Raw genomic sequence first — 15,237 nt, forward strand, 5'->3', positions numbered from 1 at the left:
GCCCCTCAACCCCTGGCCCATTATCCATTCCACCCATTATACTCTCTACCTGTTATTCACCTCACTCATTGCAGTTTAGTGCAGATACCCTTACAGGTAAAAACAATGACTGCAGATGCTGGAAACCAGATTCTGGATTAGTGGTGCTGGAAGAGCACAGCAGTTCAGGCAGCATCCGAGGAGCAGTAAAATCGACGTTTTGTGCAAAAGCCCTTCATCAGGAATAAAGGCAGAGAGCCTGAAGGGTGGAGAGATAAGCTAGAGGAGGGTGGGGGTGGGGAGAAAGTAGCATAGAGTACAATAGGTGAGTGGGGGGGGGATGAAGGTGATAGATCAGGGGCGGGAGGAGGGTAGAGTGGATAGGTGGAAAAGAAGATAGGTAGGTAGGACAAGTCTGAGCTGGAAGTTTGGAACTAGGGTGAGGTGAGGGAAAGGGAAATGAGGAAACTGTTGAAGTCCACATTGATGCCCTGGAGTTGAAGTGTTCCGAGGCGGAAGATGAGGCATTCTTCCTCCAGGCGTCTGGTGGTGAGGGAGCGGCGGTGAAGGAGGCCCAGAACCTCCATGTCCTCGGCAGAGTGGGAGGGGCAGTTGAAATGTTGGACCACAAGGCGGTGTTGGAGGTGGCGGAAATGTCGGCGGATGATTTGGTTTATGCGAAGGTTGGTAGGGTAGAAGGTGAGCAGCAGGGGCGTTCTGTCCTTGTTACGGTTGGAGGGGTTGGGTCTGAGGGCGGAGGTGCGAGATGTGGACGAGATGCGTTGGAGGGCATCTTTAACCACGTGGGAAGGGAAATTGCAGTCTCTAAAGAAGGAGGCCATCTGGTGTGTTCTATGGTGGAACGGGTCGTCCTGGGATCAGATACAGCGGAGACGGAGGAATTGGAAATACGGGATGGCATTTTTGCAAGAGGTAGGGTAGGAAGTGGTGTAATCCAGTTAGCTGTGGGAGTCGGTGGGTTTGTAAAAAATGTCAGTGTCAAGTCGGTAGTCATTAATGGAGATGGAGAGGTCCAGGAAGGGGAGGGAGGTGTCAGAGATGGTCCAGGTAAATTTAAGGTCAGGGTGGAATGTGTTGGTGAGGTTGATGAATTGCTCAACCTCCTAGCGGGAGCATGAGTTGGCGCCAATGCAGTCATCAATGTAGCGGAGGAAGAGGTGGGGAGTGGTGCCGGTGTAATTACAGAAGATCGACTGTTCTACGTAGCCAACAAAGAGACAGGCATAGCTGGGGCCCATACATGTGCCCATGGCTACCCCTTTGGTCTGGAGGAAGTGGGAGGATTCGAGGAGAAATTGTTAAGGGTGAGGACCAGTTCGGCCAAATGAATGAGAGTGTCGGTGGAAGGGTACTGTTGGGGACGTCGGGAGAGGAAAAAACGGAGGGTTTGGAGGCCCTGGTCATGGCAGATGGAGGTGTAGAGAGATTGGATATCCATGGTGAAGATGAGGCGTTGGGGGCCGGGGAAATGGAAGTCTTGGAGGAGGTGGAGGGCGTGGGTGGTGTCTCAAATGTATGTGGGGAGTTCCTGGACTAGGAGGGATAGGACAGTGTCGAGGTAGGTAGAAATGAGTTCAGTGGGGCAGGAGCATGCTGAGACAATGGGTTGGCCAGGATGGTCAGGCTTGTGAATCTTGGGAAGGAGGTAGAACCGGGCAGTGCGGGGTTCCCGGACTATGAGGTTGGAAGCTGTGGGTGGGAGATCTCCTGAGGTGATGAGGTTCTGTATGGTCTGGGAGATGATGGTTTGGTGATGGGGGGTGGGGTCATGGTCGAGGAGGCAGTAGGAAGAGGTGTCCTCGAGTTGGCGTTTGGCTTCAGCAGTGTAGAGGTCAGTGCGCCAGACTACCACTGCGCCCCCTTTATTCTCTGGCTTGATGGTGAGGTCGGGATTGGAGCAGAGGGATTGGAGGGCTGCGCGTTGTGAGGGTGAGAGGTTGGAGTGGGGGAGGGGGGTAGACAGGTTGAGGCGGTTAATGTCCCGGCGGCAGTTGGAAATGAAGAGGCCGAGGGCAGGTAATAGGCCAGCGCGGGGTGTCCAGGTGGATGCAGTGTGTTGGAGGTGGGCGAAGGGGTCCTCAGAAGGTGGGCGGGAGTCCTGATTGTGAAAGTAAGCTCGGAGGCGGAGACGACAGAAGAAGTGTTTGACGTCACGGCGTGTATTAAATTCATTGATGCGTGGACGGAGGGGGATGAAGGTGAGTCCTTTGCTGAGGACTGATCGTTCGTCCTCAGTGAGGGGGAGGTCTGGAGGGTTGGTGAAAACTCAGCAGGGCTGGGAGCTGGGATCTGGTGTGGGTGTGGAGCTGGGAGTGGGGGCGGAGCCGGTAACTGGAGTGGGTGTGATGATGGGGGGAATGGGGGTGGAGTCATGAGCAGGGGTAGTGTTCCCCTCGGGGTTCTGGGGGCACGGGGATGGTGACAGTGGGATCTGTGGGGGGCATGTCAGCAGAATGCAGGTGAGTGGTGCTGGTGGGGGCAGAAGTGGTGGCAGACACAGCAGTAGGAGTGGCAGAAGTCACTGAGCATGTGGCATCAGCAATAATGTGATGGGTGGAAGTGATATCACGTGTGATGCATGAGGAATTGTAAGGGGCGGAAGTGGCTGTGGGAGTGGCCATGATGGGGGCGGAAGTGACATCACCAATCAGCGTGGGGGTGGCAGCTGCACTAGCCGCATGGCTAATGGCGTCTGAGCAGTTCCAGAGGCCGGGGGAATCTTCTGGAATGTTTGAGGAGCGCTGGTTATGGAGGTGGGTAGATAAAAGTTTGTTGTACTTACAGTTTTTGATGTTTGAGATGGAGTTGAAATACTGTTTGTTGAGAGTATGAATTCTCCTGAGGATGTAGTACAGAGTGGGTCCTTTGCAATTCTGAGAGAGTGTGGCCCTCAGCTGAGGCAGGGCAGACTGTAGAGAGGTTAGGTGCCGGCGCATTGCTGCAAGCGTGGAGTGGAGGATCTTGAAGGAGAACTGTTGCTGGTGTTTTTGAATCTGTAGTCTGTACTGTTTGTCCTGTTCGGGTCCGAACTCTGCTGGTTTAAAGGTGGTCCGGAGTCCGTGTGGGATGAGTTGGTTATGGAGGCAGGTACTGAGGAAGCAAATGTGGCTGTGGTACCGAGTTTGTTTCACGACATGGTTGAAGAGCTTCAGTGCAGAGGAAATGACCTGGGAGTTGCAGTGGGAGAGGGACTCCCTGAGATTCTTGTAGAGAGAGGAGGAAAACTTCTTCAAGGCAGGCATCCTTGCAAGAGGATTCGCAGTAGGGTTAAAATTAATGAGGTAAAAACAATGACTGCAGATGCTGGAAACCAGATTCTGGATTAGTGGTGCTGGAACACATTGTTTCCATCCCTTTCACTTCCATTTGAGGGACTCAGAGGAGGTGCAGTGGCTTTCGAAAGGCATATTTGTACAATGTTCCATGGCCCCTGACTAGGTGTGGAGGGGGGAGATGATCTGGGAATTGTGGAGGTATTTAGGAAGAGAGAGAGGAGGAGAAAGAGGCAGGAGGTGGGTGGAGAGTTGATAGTGGGTGCTGTGTGACCCAGAATGGCCAGTGGTCCTGTTGAGTGAAGGCTCAGCCAATTGGAACCTTCAGACCTTGTCAGCAAACCCTGTGATCCAACTTGCAGCAAACACATGCAGAGCCAGGCTGTCGAGTGAGAGCAAGGGTTTCAAAGAGGACGCCACAGCCAGGGACCCAGTGAAATGATATGGGAAGGTTCTGGCCATTGTTAGGGAGATGGATCCAGGGAGGCCCAAGGCTGCGTTTTGTGGCCTGAGAATGCACTGCAATCTGCAAGGAAACAAATAGAACCCTGACAGTGTGGAAACAGACCCAACAAGTCCACACCGACCCTCCGAAGAGTAACCCACCCAGACCCATTCCCATATCCTTTTACCCCTGACTAATGCATCTAATCTACACAACCCTGGACACTCTGGGCAGGTCAACCTATAACTGCTCAGGGCCCTCTTCCCAACAGCTCTAACTTGATATTTAGTCAGTTATTGTCTAAGTTGTGACTGTCTCCCCGGCCTCTCCCCACCCACTTTCAGGGAGAGTTAAAATAGGGGCTTATGATTCTATAAAACCCAGAAACAGAAAAAGGCCATTCAGCCCATCAAGTCTGTTCCATCATTCAGTGGCAATCTGGCTAATCTGATAATCTTCAACTCCACCTTCCTGCCTTTTCCCTTGATTCCCTGACAATTAAAAATCGGGCTGTCTTCACTTTGAATATATTTAGCGACCCAGCATTGACAGACCACTGCAGTTCATAGCCCTCTGTGGGGAGAAATTCCTCATTATCTCTGTGTAGACCCTCTCTCACAAGCAGAAGCAGCCCTTCTATACTCTACTGTCTCATGTTGGTTTGTTTTCCTAATATTGCTTATTTTTTGTAGTTCAAAGTCAATCAAGAATTTCCCCAAAAATGCTGCTTTTGTCAACTTCTATATTGATTAGATGTAAACAAATCAGCAGGAAGTTATTGGGTTCAGGGTGAGAGACATTGCTAATACCCGTGCCTTGACACATATCAGTACAGGGGTAGGCCTATCATCCCTCAAAGTTAACTCACTGTTCAATCAGAACAATGTTTGATTGTCTGCATCCCACCTTTAATCTTGTGTTAGGTTTAAATGGTGTGACATGTTCACTGTTCTTAGCTGTGGCTCAGTACCTAGCACTCCTGTTTCATAAATCTGAAGGTTATGAGTTCAAGTTCCATCCCAGAGTCTTTAAGACATAATCCAGATTGACCATCTAGTGTGGTGAGGTGAGGTGGAAGTGTCACCTTTTGGATGAGACGGTAAACTGAGAAAATTGATGCGATCACTGTTCGAGGAGTGCACTATCTTTCCTACCTTCACAACATATATTTACAAATACACACGTTTTAAAGAATAAAAGGAATTAGCATTAATGAAATATTTCAGATGGCTTTCACTCTAATATCCCGCGTGTATGACAGGTCATTGGAGACATGCGGTTATCACTGTAGTCTTTTCAGAAGCAGGAGAAAGTGAGGACTGCGGATGCTGAAGATCAGAGTCATAAAGTGTAGTGCTGGAAAAGGACATCCGGTCAGGCAGCATCCTTGGAGCAGGAGAGTCAACGTTTCAAGCATAAGCTCTTCATCAGGAAGGGCTTATGCCCGAAATGTGGACTTTCCTGCTCCTCGGATGCTGTTTGACCGGATGTCCTTTTCCAGCTCCACACTTTTTTTGACTCTTTTCAGAAGCAGCTCATTCAAGAGATATCTAGAGGAAGTCTTCTGGAAGTTTATCAAGGGAATCGCTGCCCCTGTTTGTCCAAATCACTCACCTTCAGGGACTTATGGACTTACTCTCCAGGGTCATACCATTCATTGTGTATATCTTCCCCTTATTAGACCTCTCCAAATGCATCACCTCGCACTTATCAGTGTTAAATTCTTAAAGTCCTTGAAATTTTTGAAAGAAAGTTATATAAATGTCTTTGTTTTTAAGCACTCTCCAACCAATAAAGTGCTTTATGCTAGAGATATCCCACACTACCAGGATGAAGTGAAAGGTTACTACCGCCAGCTTGCTGAGATGGGACCAGTGAGCAAGGAGGAAATGGCCAGCTTTCTCACTGAGGAATCAAAGGTAATGAAAATGAGTTTTAAAACACAAGGTTCCCAGTTTGTCACTCACTTCATCCCACTGCTCAGGATAGCAAATGTTTAAACAATATTATCATTTTCTTTCAGAAGCATGAAAATGAATTTAAAGAAAGGGATGCTATGGTTGAACTTGGGAAATATATCTACAGGTACTCAGTTCAGGTAAGAGACAGTACGACTTTCCTTCTGTGGCAATGGCCTCAACCGTTATACATTCCATAGTTTTATTTGACAAGGTACCACTTCAAAGGTTTTTGTGCAAAACAGAAGCACATAGCGTAAGGGGTTACATATTGGCAAAGATGAAAGGCTAGGAGAAAACAGACAGTATGTACAAATAGGTCATAGAGTCATACAGCATGGAAACAGACCCTTTCAGTGCAATCAGTCCATGCTGAACATAATCCCAAGCTAAATGAATCCCACCTGCCTGCTCCTGGTCCATAGCCCTACAAACCTTTCCTATTCGTGTAATTGTCTAAGTGCCTTTTAAATATTGGAACTGTGTTGGTATCCACCACTTCCTCAGGAAGTTCATTCTACACGCGAACCAGCCTCTGTGTAAAAAAAAATTGTCCCTCATGTCTTTTTTAAATCTCTCTCACTTCATTTTAAAAATGTGACCCTAGTTTTGAAATCCTAGGGAAAAGACACCCACCGTTAAACCTATCAATACCCCTCATTATTTTATAAAACTCTAAGGTCACCCCTCAATCTTCTGTGCTCCAGTGAAAGTAGTCCGAGCCTATCCAGCCTTTCTTTATAATTCAAACCTTCCATACCTGGTAACATCCAGGTAAATCTCTTCTGAACCCTCTCCAGCTTAATAATATCCTTCCTATAACAGGGTGACCAGAACTGGACACAGTATTCCAGAGGGGGCCTCACTACTGTCCTGTACAACTTCAACATGACTTCCCAACTTCTATACCCAAAGTTCTGAGCAATGAAGGCAAGCGTGCTAAACGCCCTTTTAACCACCCTGTCTATATGTGATGCAAACTTCAAAGAATTATGTATCTGACCCCCTAGGTCTCCCTGTTCTACACTACCCGAGGCCCTACCATTAACTGTATAAGCTCTACTCTTACTTGTTCTACCTCACATTTATCCACATTGAACTCCATCTAATATTTTTCAGCCCATTGACCCATTTGATCAAGATCCCTTTGTAATCTTAGAAAACCTTCTTCACTGTCATTAAAATGTGACAAGTGGGGTCCTGCAGGGGTCTATACTGGGGTTTCTACATCTTCCAATTCATATCAATGGTTCAGATGTATGTAGAAAGTTGCCGGCTGATATGGATATATTGAGTGAGTGAGCAAAAATCTGGCATATAATGTAGAAAAACGTGAAGTGTTCAACTTAATAGGAAGAATTACTTCAATGAGGATGACTAGAATTCCATGGTGCTGGGGACTCTGAGTTGTAGGGCAAGAATCGCAAGAAGTTAGTATGCAGGTCCAGCCAGTCATTACAATGTTAACAGGCTGCTCTCCTTTATTACCTGAGGAATTGAACATACAAGTAAGAAGGGTATGTTTCACTTATACAGGGCATTGATGAAACTACATCCTGAATACTGTGTGCAGTTTTAGTCGCCTTATTTAAGGAAGGATGTAAATTCACTAGAGGTGGTTTACAAGATTGACCACCTGGAATGAGTGGGTGGTTTTAAGAGGAAAGGCTATACAGTGCTGGGGTTGTTTCCACTGGTGGTTAGGAGACTGAGGGACAACTGATTGAAGTTTATAAAGAATTAGACAACATGGACTTGGAAAGATGTTTCCTCTTGTGAGTGAATCTAGAACTAGGGGGTACTGTTTATATTTAGCAATGATGTAGGGGTGTCAGTGTTGGACTGGGTGGACAAAGTTAAAAATCACATGACACCGGCTTATAGTCCAACCAGCTTCTTTGAAACCACAAACTTTCAGAGTGCCGCTCCTTCCAAATGCGGCTAATGAGAGAGAATACACCATAGAATTTATAAGTAAAAGATCAAAGGGTCATACAACTTATGGGAATGTATTGAACAACTTGAGATGGCTATTAAGTCTTTAATCAATTAGAATGAAGAAGCAGGTTTCAATTGGTTAATATGTAAATCCCAGAACTTCTTTCATGTCACTGCCCAAGATAATTTAAGGTTTTATCAGTATAAATGTCATCTACTTTGGAAATAAAACCAGCCTAATTCCAGGTTGAGGCACAAACAGACTCGAGACAAGGCCTCAAACCTAAAATGCATTGTCTGATCTGAGATGTTACCTTTAGACTGATAAAACCTTATTATGTTGGGCAGTGACTTGAAAGAAATTTTGGGATTTACATATTAATCAATCAAAACCGCAATCTCCATTCTAACGGATTAAACACTTAATAGTCATCTAGGTTTGTTCAATACATCACTTAAATTGTATGACCCTTTAATCTTTTACTGATAAATTCTGTGTCTGATGTATTCTTTCTCACTAGCTACCTGAGGAAGGAGCAGGACTCCGAAAGCTTGTGATTTCAAATAATTCTACTGGACTAGTGTCATGGGGTCCTCGAGGTGTACAGCATGGAAACAGACCCTTTGGTCTAACTCGTCCATGCTGAGCAGATATCCTTAGCTAATCTAGTCCCATTTGCAAGCACTTGGCCCATATCCCTCCAAACCCTTCTTATTCATATACTCATCCAGATGCCTTTTAAATGTTGTAACTGTACCACCCTCCAGCAATTCCTCTGGCAGCTCATTCCATTCACGCACCACCCTCTGCATTGCCCTAGAGGTCCCTTTTAAATCTCTCCCCTCTCACCCTAAACCTATGCCCTCAAGTTCTGGACTCCCCCACCCCAGGGAAAAGACTTTGTCTATTTATCCTATCCAGGCCCCTCATGATTTTATAAACACCTAAAAGGTCACCCCTCAGCGTCTGACGCTCCAGGGAAAATAGCCCCAGTCTATTCAACCTCTCCCTAAAGCTCAAATCATCCAACCTTGACAACATCCTTGTAAACCTTTTGTGAACCCTTTCAGATTTCACAACCTCCTTCCGATAGGAGGGAGACCAGAATTGCACATGATATTCTAAAAGTGGCCTCACCAACGTTCTGCACAGCCGCAACATGACCTCCCAACTCCTAAACTCAATGCTCTGTCCAATAAAGGAAAATCATACCAAACACCTTCTTCACGATCCTATCTATAACCCGGTGCTGATTTTTGACTTACAATTAGTCAGCAGATCTTTTCTCAGAGGGCAGTGTGACATTGGAAAGTGGTAGGGTTGGGTCATTGAGATGGATGGATTATTGTTAGGCCGGGAATCAGAGGTTATCAGGGATGGACGGGAATATGGAATTCAAAAAACATCATTTTCATATTGAAGGGTGGAATAGGCCCGAAGCAAAAAGCCTCATTCAGCTCTGATTTCATACGTTGCTGTGTTCATTTATGTGCCACCACAAACCTAGCAATACTTTGATCCACTAATCATAAATGCTGTCTGTCTCACCCAAGTCAGAGTGTCCCAGGTTAGGTGGGTGCCAATTTGAGTTAATAACCTGCGGACCTTTGATATTAATGATCTCCATTGATGGGGTCAGGCAGAGGTACGGTTTACTTCATTTAAATAATGGCAGCACACACCTCAATAACAGGAGACATGTCTCAGATATAGGCCCAAGTGAGAAGGTAAGAAATAGTGCGTCCGTCACTGTCCATTTCATACATAGGAGGACTGCAGATGCTGGAGAGCTGAAAATGTGTTGCTGGAAAAGCGCAGCAGGTCAGGCAGCATCCAAGGAACAGGAGAATCGACGTTTCGGGCTTATGCCCGAAACATCGATTCTCCTGCTCCTTGGATGCTGCCTGACCTGCTGCGCTTTTCCAGCAACACATTTTCAGCCCATTTCATACATAGTCAGCTTACGATTTGAACTTATAATGTAATCACTCTTGAATTTGCTTTGCAGTTGGATAAACTGGAGAATGAAGATATGCAAGGTATAAATGAGGGCATTGCCAAAATAAAGGAATACTTTGACAGCAAATCAAAGTGTGGATGGGAGTGAACAAATCCTCTGGGGTAAATGCTACACGAGAAGCAACCACAAAGGGATCTCGGGAGGTGTTACCCTCTCCAGGCACTGGCGTCTCTGAGAGCGCAATGAAGAAACCAAAACACTTTGAAGCAAATCTGAACCTCTAGGAGAAAGGCTGTTGTCTGATTTACCCAATGTGCAGCCTCACCCATGCGATCAGGACTTCTATTGGTGACCAATGTGCCTTAGTTCAAGCTGGCAACTGTGAGAGATTATTCGCATGCTCTGTTCAATCAGACACAGCAGAACAAAACATGACCTCCCAATCATGACTCGTTGGTATGTTTTTTTAGGGTAATTATGTGAGGATTCCTGCTTTGATCTTGAAAACTGTACATTTTCTGTCATGCTTACTACATTCATCTTCTGTAAAACATATAAATAATTGTTCACTTCAAAAAGAGTACCTTTTTCACATTAGTACTCTCTCATTAACTTGAAGAGATCTAATATTCTGTTGCTTTCATACAGGAAAACAACTGTATTTGCTACTTTTAGGATCAAAGATCCATATTTAAGCTAATATGTGTTTTTGCACAAGTGTTAATATTAATTAAAAAGCAAATAGAAGTGGTCATGTTTGCATACAGTTGATGTATGTGTTTACCTGTAACCTTCTGTCTTTTTAATATTCTAATTTTACTAACTACAAGAATCACAAACAATGACTTATAGTGTTAGTGATAGCAGACTATTACTAGATATGAAAGTCTAATTACTGATTTGTTTGATCGTTAAATGGCACCAGCCTGCAATTGACAGTTATTGACCTCTGGTACACCCTACAATCAATGGAGATTAGCGACACAGGCCGACCATCAGTACTAGCAGATATACAGCTCCTTACTTATTAAGCATTAACTTTATTGGATGATCACAGTTTACGCTGACAACTTCTGCTGTACGCCAGGTGAATGTCACTCAAGGTTCAGTTACAACTTCCTCACCCCATTGAAACACAGGAAAGAAGGAGATCATTTGAAAATAATCAAAAAGGTTACTTGGGACAAATAGATAAAGTGCGCAAACTTAAGTTAGAAAATATGATGGCCCTCATTGTGAAATTGAGTAAATTAACAGTTTGAAAACCCAATTAGCACTGGCCCAAACTGAGCTTCAGACTGCTTGAGGGTAACACAAACAGAACAGCCAACAGCAGCAACCAGGGCAATGTCCCAAGGACTGCAGAAAGCAGTTCCCCTCCACTTTCTCCAGGATAATTAGGGATGAGTAACAAATACTGGCCCAGCCAGCAACACTCAGATATGGTGAATAAGTAAAAAAAAATGCACAAACCTCTTCCTAATCATGGGCAAATCAGCTGGAAAGTCCAATTCATGAAAATAGGGTATTTCAGTTAGATCTGCAGTATCATCTGGATGGATGTTGCCATAATTTCCTTATCACATTGTACCAGTGAAATAAAGGACTGGGTCAACCTGTCATCATAGAATCCCTACAGGGTGGAAGCTGGCCCTTCAGCCCAACAAGTACACACTGACCCTCCGAACAGTATCCCACCCAAACCCATTACTCTACATTTACCCCTGACTAATGCGTGTAAATTGCACATCCATGAACACTATGGCAATTTAGCATGGTCAATTCACCTAACCAACACATCTTTGGATTGTGGGAGGAAACTGAAGAACCCAGAGGAAACCCACACAGACACAAGGAGAATGTGCAAACTCCACATAGACAGCTGCCCAAGGCTGGAATCAAACCCAGGTCCCTGACACTGTGAGGCAGCAGTGGTAACCACTGAGCCACTGGGCACACCTCGTATTACATAGCTTCATCTAATTTTGCCACTACCTCCCCCAAACACAGTTGTAGTGTGTCTGTTTTATCACAGCACAGAAACAGACCCTATGGCCCAATTTGTCTATACCGACCAGGTTTCCTAAACTGAACTGGACCCATTTGCCAGCGTTTGGCCCATATCCCTTTAAACATTTCCTGTTCATGTCATGTCCAGGTCTCTATGGGCACAGTGCCCTCCAGCATCAATGCACTATTAACACCTTATTGTTGAAGTCCATTGGGTGCCATACCTACCTGCCAGTGTACTTCATAATTCAGTGACATCCATTCATCTTTTAGGGATTAATAGCTGTGTTTTTTAAAAAAATTATTTGTGTTATTGATTCTGATCAATGAGGATGGAGTACAGTTTTCTGTTGCTGTTTTCACTGACAGGTCTTCCTCTGTCAATTACTGTGTTCTGAAACATGCTCTGTAAACCTTGTTAATTTGATTTCACTGATATAAATATTTTAGGCTCATTGTGTCTCCTGATCGCCCACCTTGTGCATTTATTACATTATGTCACATCCACTTTGATGGAAGTATGAAAATGTACTCATTGATATCTAAATGTGCTCAAATATCTCCTACAGGGACATCTGCTGTCACGGTATGTCAGCTGTGCCACGAAAGCTTGTGATTTTAAATAAACCTGTTGGACAACACAGTTGCCTGGTGTTGTGTGATTTCTCATTTTGTCCATCCCAGTCCAACATCGGCGCCTTCATATCAAAGGGTGTCATGGTGGCACAGTGGTTAGCACTGCTACCTCACAGCACCAGGACCTGGGTTCAATTGCAGCCTCAGGCAACTGTCTGTGTAGATTTTCTCCAGGTACTCCAGTTTTCTCCCACAATCCAAAGATATGCACGTTAGGTGAACTGGCCATGCTAAATTGCCACATAATGTTCAGGGATGTGGAAGTTAGGTGCATTAGTGTGGGGTAAATGTAGGGTAGGGTACGGTACGGTATGGGAATGGGTAGGGTAGGGTAGGGTAGGGTAGGGTTTGGGTGAGTTACTCTTTGGACTAGTAGGGCCAAATGGCCGATAAGTGGGCTTGCGCTTAAGAAGATTGGAAACTGCTGGACTATTGCAAGAAATCTGGTAAAATCTAAGCTATGTCACCTGTTTTGGCAGAGGTCTGGTGTGGAAGGTTTGGAAAAGTGAGCATTAAAGACCTGAAAACTTGCAAGTTGGAAACTGGTCATGATCCCACAGCACAGCTGTCACCTGTTTGGAGTTAGTTATTCAAATGTGTATGTAATCAAACAGTACAGTCATGTTTCAGGCCAATAAACTCTGTCTATCTGACCAGTGGGGGACCTTTAATGTGATCGTCCTGAGTTCTACTCCTTGTTAGGGTGATGTTTCAAAACTGAAAGAGGGTTTGTGCGGTTCTGTGGTAGTGTCCTTACCTCTGAGCCAGGAGGCCCAGGGCCAAGATCCACCAGCTCCAGAGGTGTGTAATAATATCTGTGATACTATCAGTTGATTAGAAAAACATCTATAACCAAATAATTTCTTTAACAGCAGCTTAGATTGTACAGAACTTGCCAAGGTCAGTAACATGAGAGTACTTTTTCCACGTATGGAGTCAGCTATTACAAGGGGGCATAGCTTTAAATTAAGGGGGGGTAGGTATAGGACAGATGTTAGGGGTAGATTCTTTACTCAGCGAGTCGTGAGTTCATGGAATGCCCTGCCAGTAGCAGTGGTGGACTCTCCTTCATTATGGGCATTTAAACATGCATTGGATAGGCATATGGAGGATAGTGGGCTAGTGTAGGTTAGGTGGGCTTGGATCGGCGCAATATCAAGGGCCAAAGGGCCTGTACTGCGCTGTATTCTTCTATGTTCTATGTACTCATGTCTTTACAGTGAGGCTACATACCTGCTTCTCTGCCTGTGTGAAAGGTTTGTGTTCACAATGTTTATTCTGTTAGCCTGGCCTCAAGACTTCACAGGTGATTCCCAACTTTTTGGAAGGAATTCTGTCTGCTGCAGATTTTCCTGCTGTCAGCCTTCACTGCAGCTAATACAGCTCTAACAGAAGCGCTGATGAGAAACAACATAACTACCGAACCAGAACCATGACGAGCAACAACATTCACAGCAACGGTCTCTCTGCAATCATTAGCCACTCCTCAAGACAGAGGGAATGGACAGAGAACTTCACCACAAGGGGGCAAGAAGAGAAATAGAGAGAACCAGCACCCTCAATTTGAGGGGGTTCAGACCAGTCTCTCAGGCTTTCAGAACAGCTCAATGCTGACTCCTGAAACAAGACCTTCCGTAAGAGTCAAGTGGACATGCTGGAGGCTGTCAAGCTCCAGAGCCGTGAACGCCTTTTGCTTTGGCCTCAGAGACCTTGGAATGCAGGTTCACAGTTCCTTGAAAGTGGAGACCCAGGTAGACAGGGTGGTGAAGAAGCATTTGCCTTCATTGGTCAGTTCATTGAATATAGCAATTGGAAGGACATGTTGCGGTTGTACAGGACATTGGTTAGGCCACTTGTAAAACTGTGTTTAATTCTGATCTGCCTGCTATAGAAAAGATGCTGTGAAACTTGAAAGGGTTCAGAAAACATTTACAAGGATGTTGCCAGGGTTTGAGCTATGGGAGAGGCTGAGTAGGCTGGAGCTATTCCCTGCAGTGTTAGATAGCCAAGGTCTTTTAGCCAGGGTAGGATGAGTCCAAAACTAGGGCATAGACTTAAGGTGAGGGGGGGAAAGATTTAAAAGGGACCTAAGAGGAAACATTTTCATGCAGAGGGTGGTGCGTGTATGGAATGAATTGTCAGAGGAACTGTTGGAGGCTGGTACAATTACATTTAAAAGGCATCTGGAAGAGTATACAAATAGGAATGGTTCAGAGGGATATGGGCCAAATGCTGGCAAATGGGACTAGATTAATTTAGGATATCTGGTTGGCATGGACGAGTTGGACCAAAGGGTATGGTTCCGTGCTGTACATCTCTATGACTATGACCCCTGCTAGCAGCCTGCAGGACTAGTCAATCTGCTGCCCATAACTGTATCTCCCAGGTCACAAAGACCTTGTTTAACGCAGTAACAGTGTTAAAAGGCTACCAAGTTTAAATGATAATGTGGAGTAATCAGGCCAGGCATGAGTTTATTGAGTGACCCAACAGCCTCCACGTCAATGTTTGTCTGAAACCAATCTGCCACAGAGGGCTATTGCATGTGCTGCAGCACATCCCACATGGCAGATCAGCCGAGAGGCTTATCAATCAGAGGGATTCCACTCCCGGTGTTCAACTCAAACATGTATAGGAATCTGTAAAGTGGCATAGCTCCATCCTCAATCAAATCCCCAGGTCTTCCCCAGACATAGGCAGGTGCCTCCTCAGAGATAAGCTTGTGTCCCTTCCCATCCCAGTTATAATCTCTTCCAAACTCTTCTGTCAGGCAGAAGATACAAAAGCTTAAACACACGTACCAACAAGTTCAAGAACAGCTTCCTCCCTAGCGTTATTAGACTTCTGAATGGACCTCTCAAATTTCAAATCTAATGTTCTTGTTTTTTGTGCACCTTCTCTGCAGCCATAACATTGTATTCCTCAATCTGTTCAATCACTCTGATCTTTGTATATTTGCATTTGCTGTATATAAAACAAAACTTTTCACTGTATCTAGGTATGTGAGACAATAATAA

General features: G+C 45.2%; 1 protein-coding gene across 2 annotated transcripts in view; it reads left to right on the forward strand.

Moving 5' to 3' along the window:
* The window catches only part of plxnc1 (plexin C1), a 129,813-nt gene extending 117,586 nt beyond the window's left edge, over nucleotides 1–12,227 (forward strand). For both annotated transcript variants that reach the window (XM_043713333.2, XM_087999708.1), the window contains 3 exons: nucleotides 5,496–5,636; nucleotides 5,741–5,815; nucleotides 9,623–12,227. In XM_043713333.2, coding sequence (XP_043569268.2) covers nucleotides 5,496–5,636; nucleotides 5,741–5,815; nucleotides 9,623–9,721 — 315 coding nt within the window. In that variant the 3' untranslated portion in view covers nucleotides 9,722–12,227. The remainder of the gene's footprint in view (nucleotides 1–5,495; nucleotides 5,637–5,740; nucleotides 5,816–9,622) is intronic.
* Nucleotides 12,228–15,237: the final 3,010 nt, after the last annotated feature.

The sequence above is a fragment of the Chiloscyllium plagiosum genome, unplaced genomic scaffold, assembly GCF_037043375.1.
Source record: "Chiloscyllium plagiosum isolate Xiang-an unplaced genomic scaffold, Cpla_swu_hap1 HiC_scaffold_23, whole genome shotgun sequence".
Taxonomy (NCBI): Eukaryota; Metazoa; Chordata; class Chondrichthyes; order Orectolobiformes; family Hemiscylliidae; genus Chiloscyllium; species Chiloscyllium plagiosum.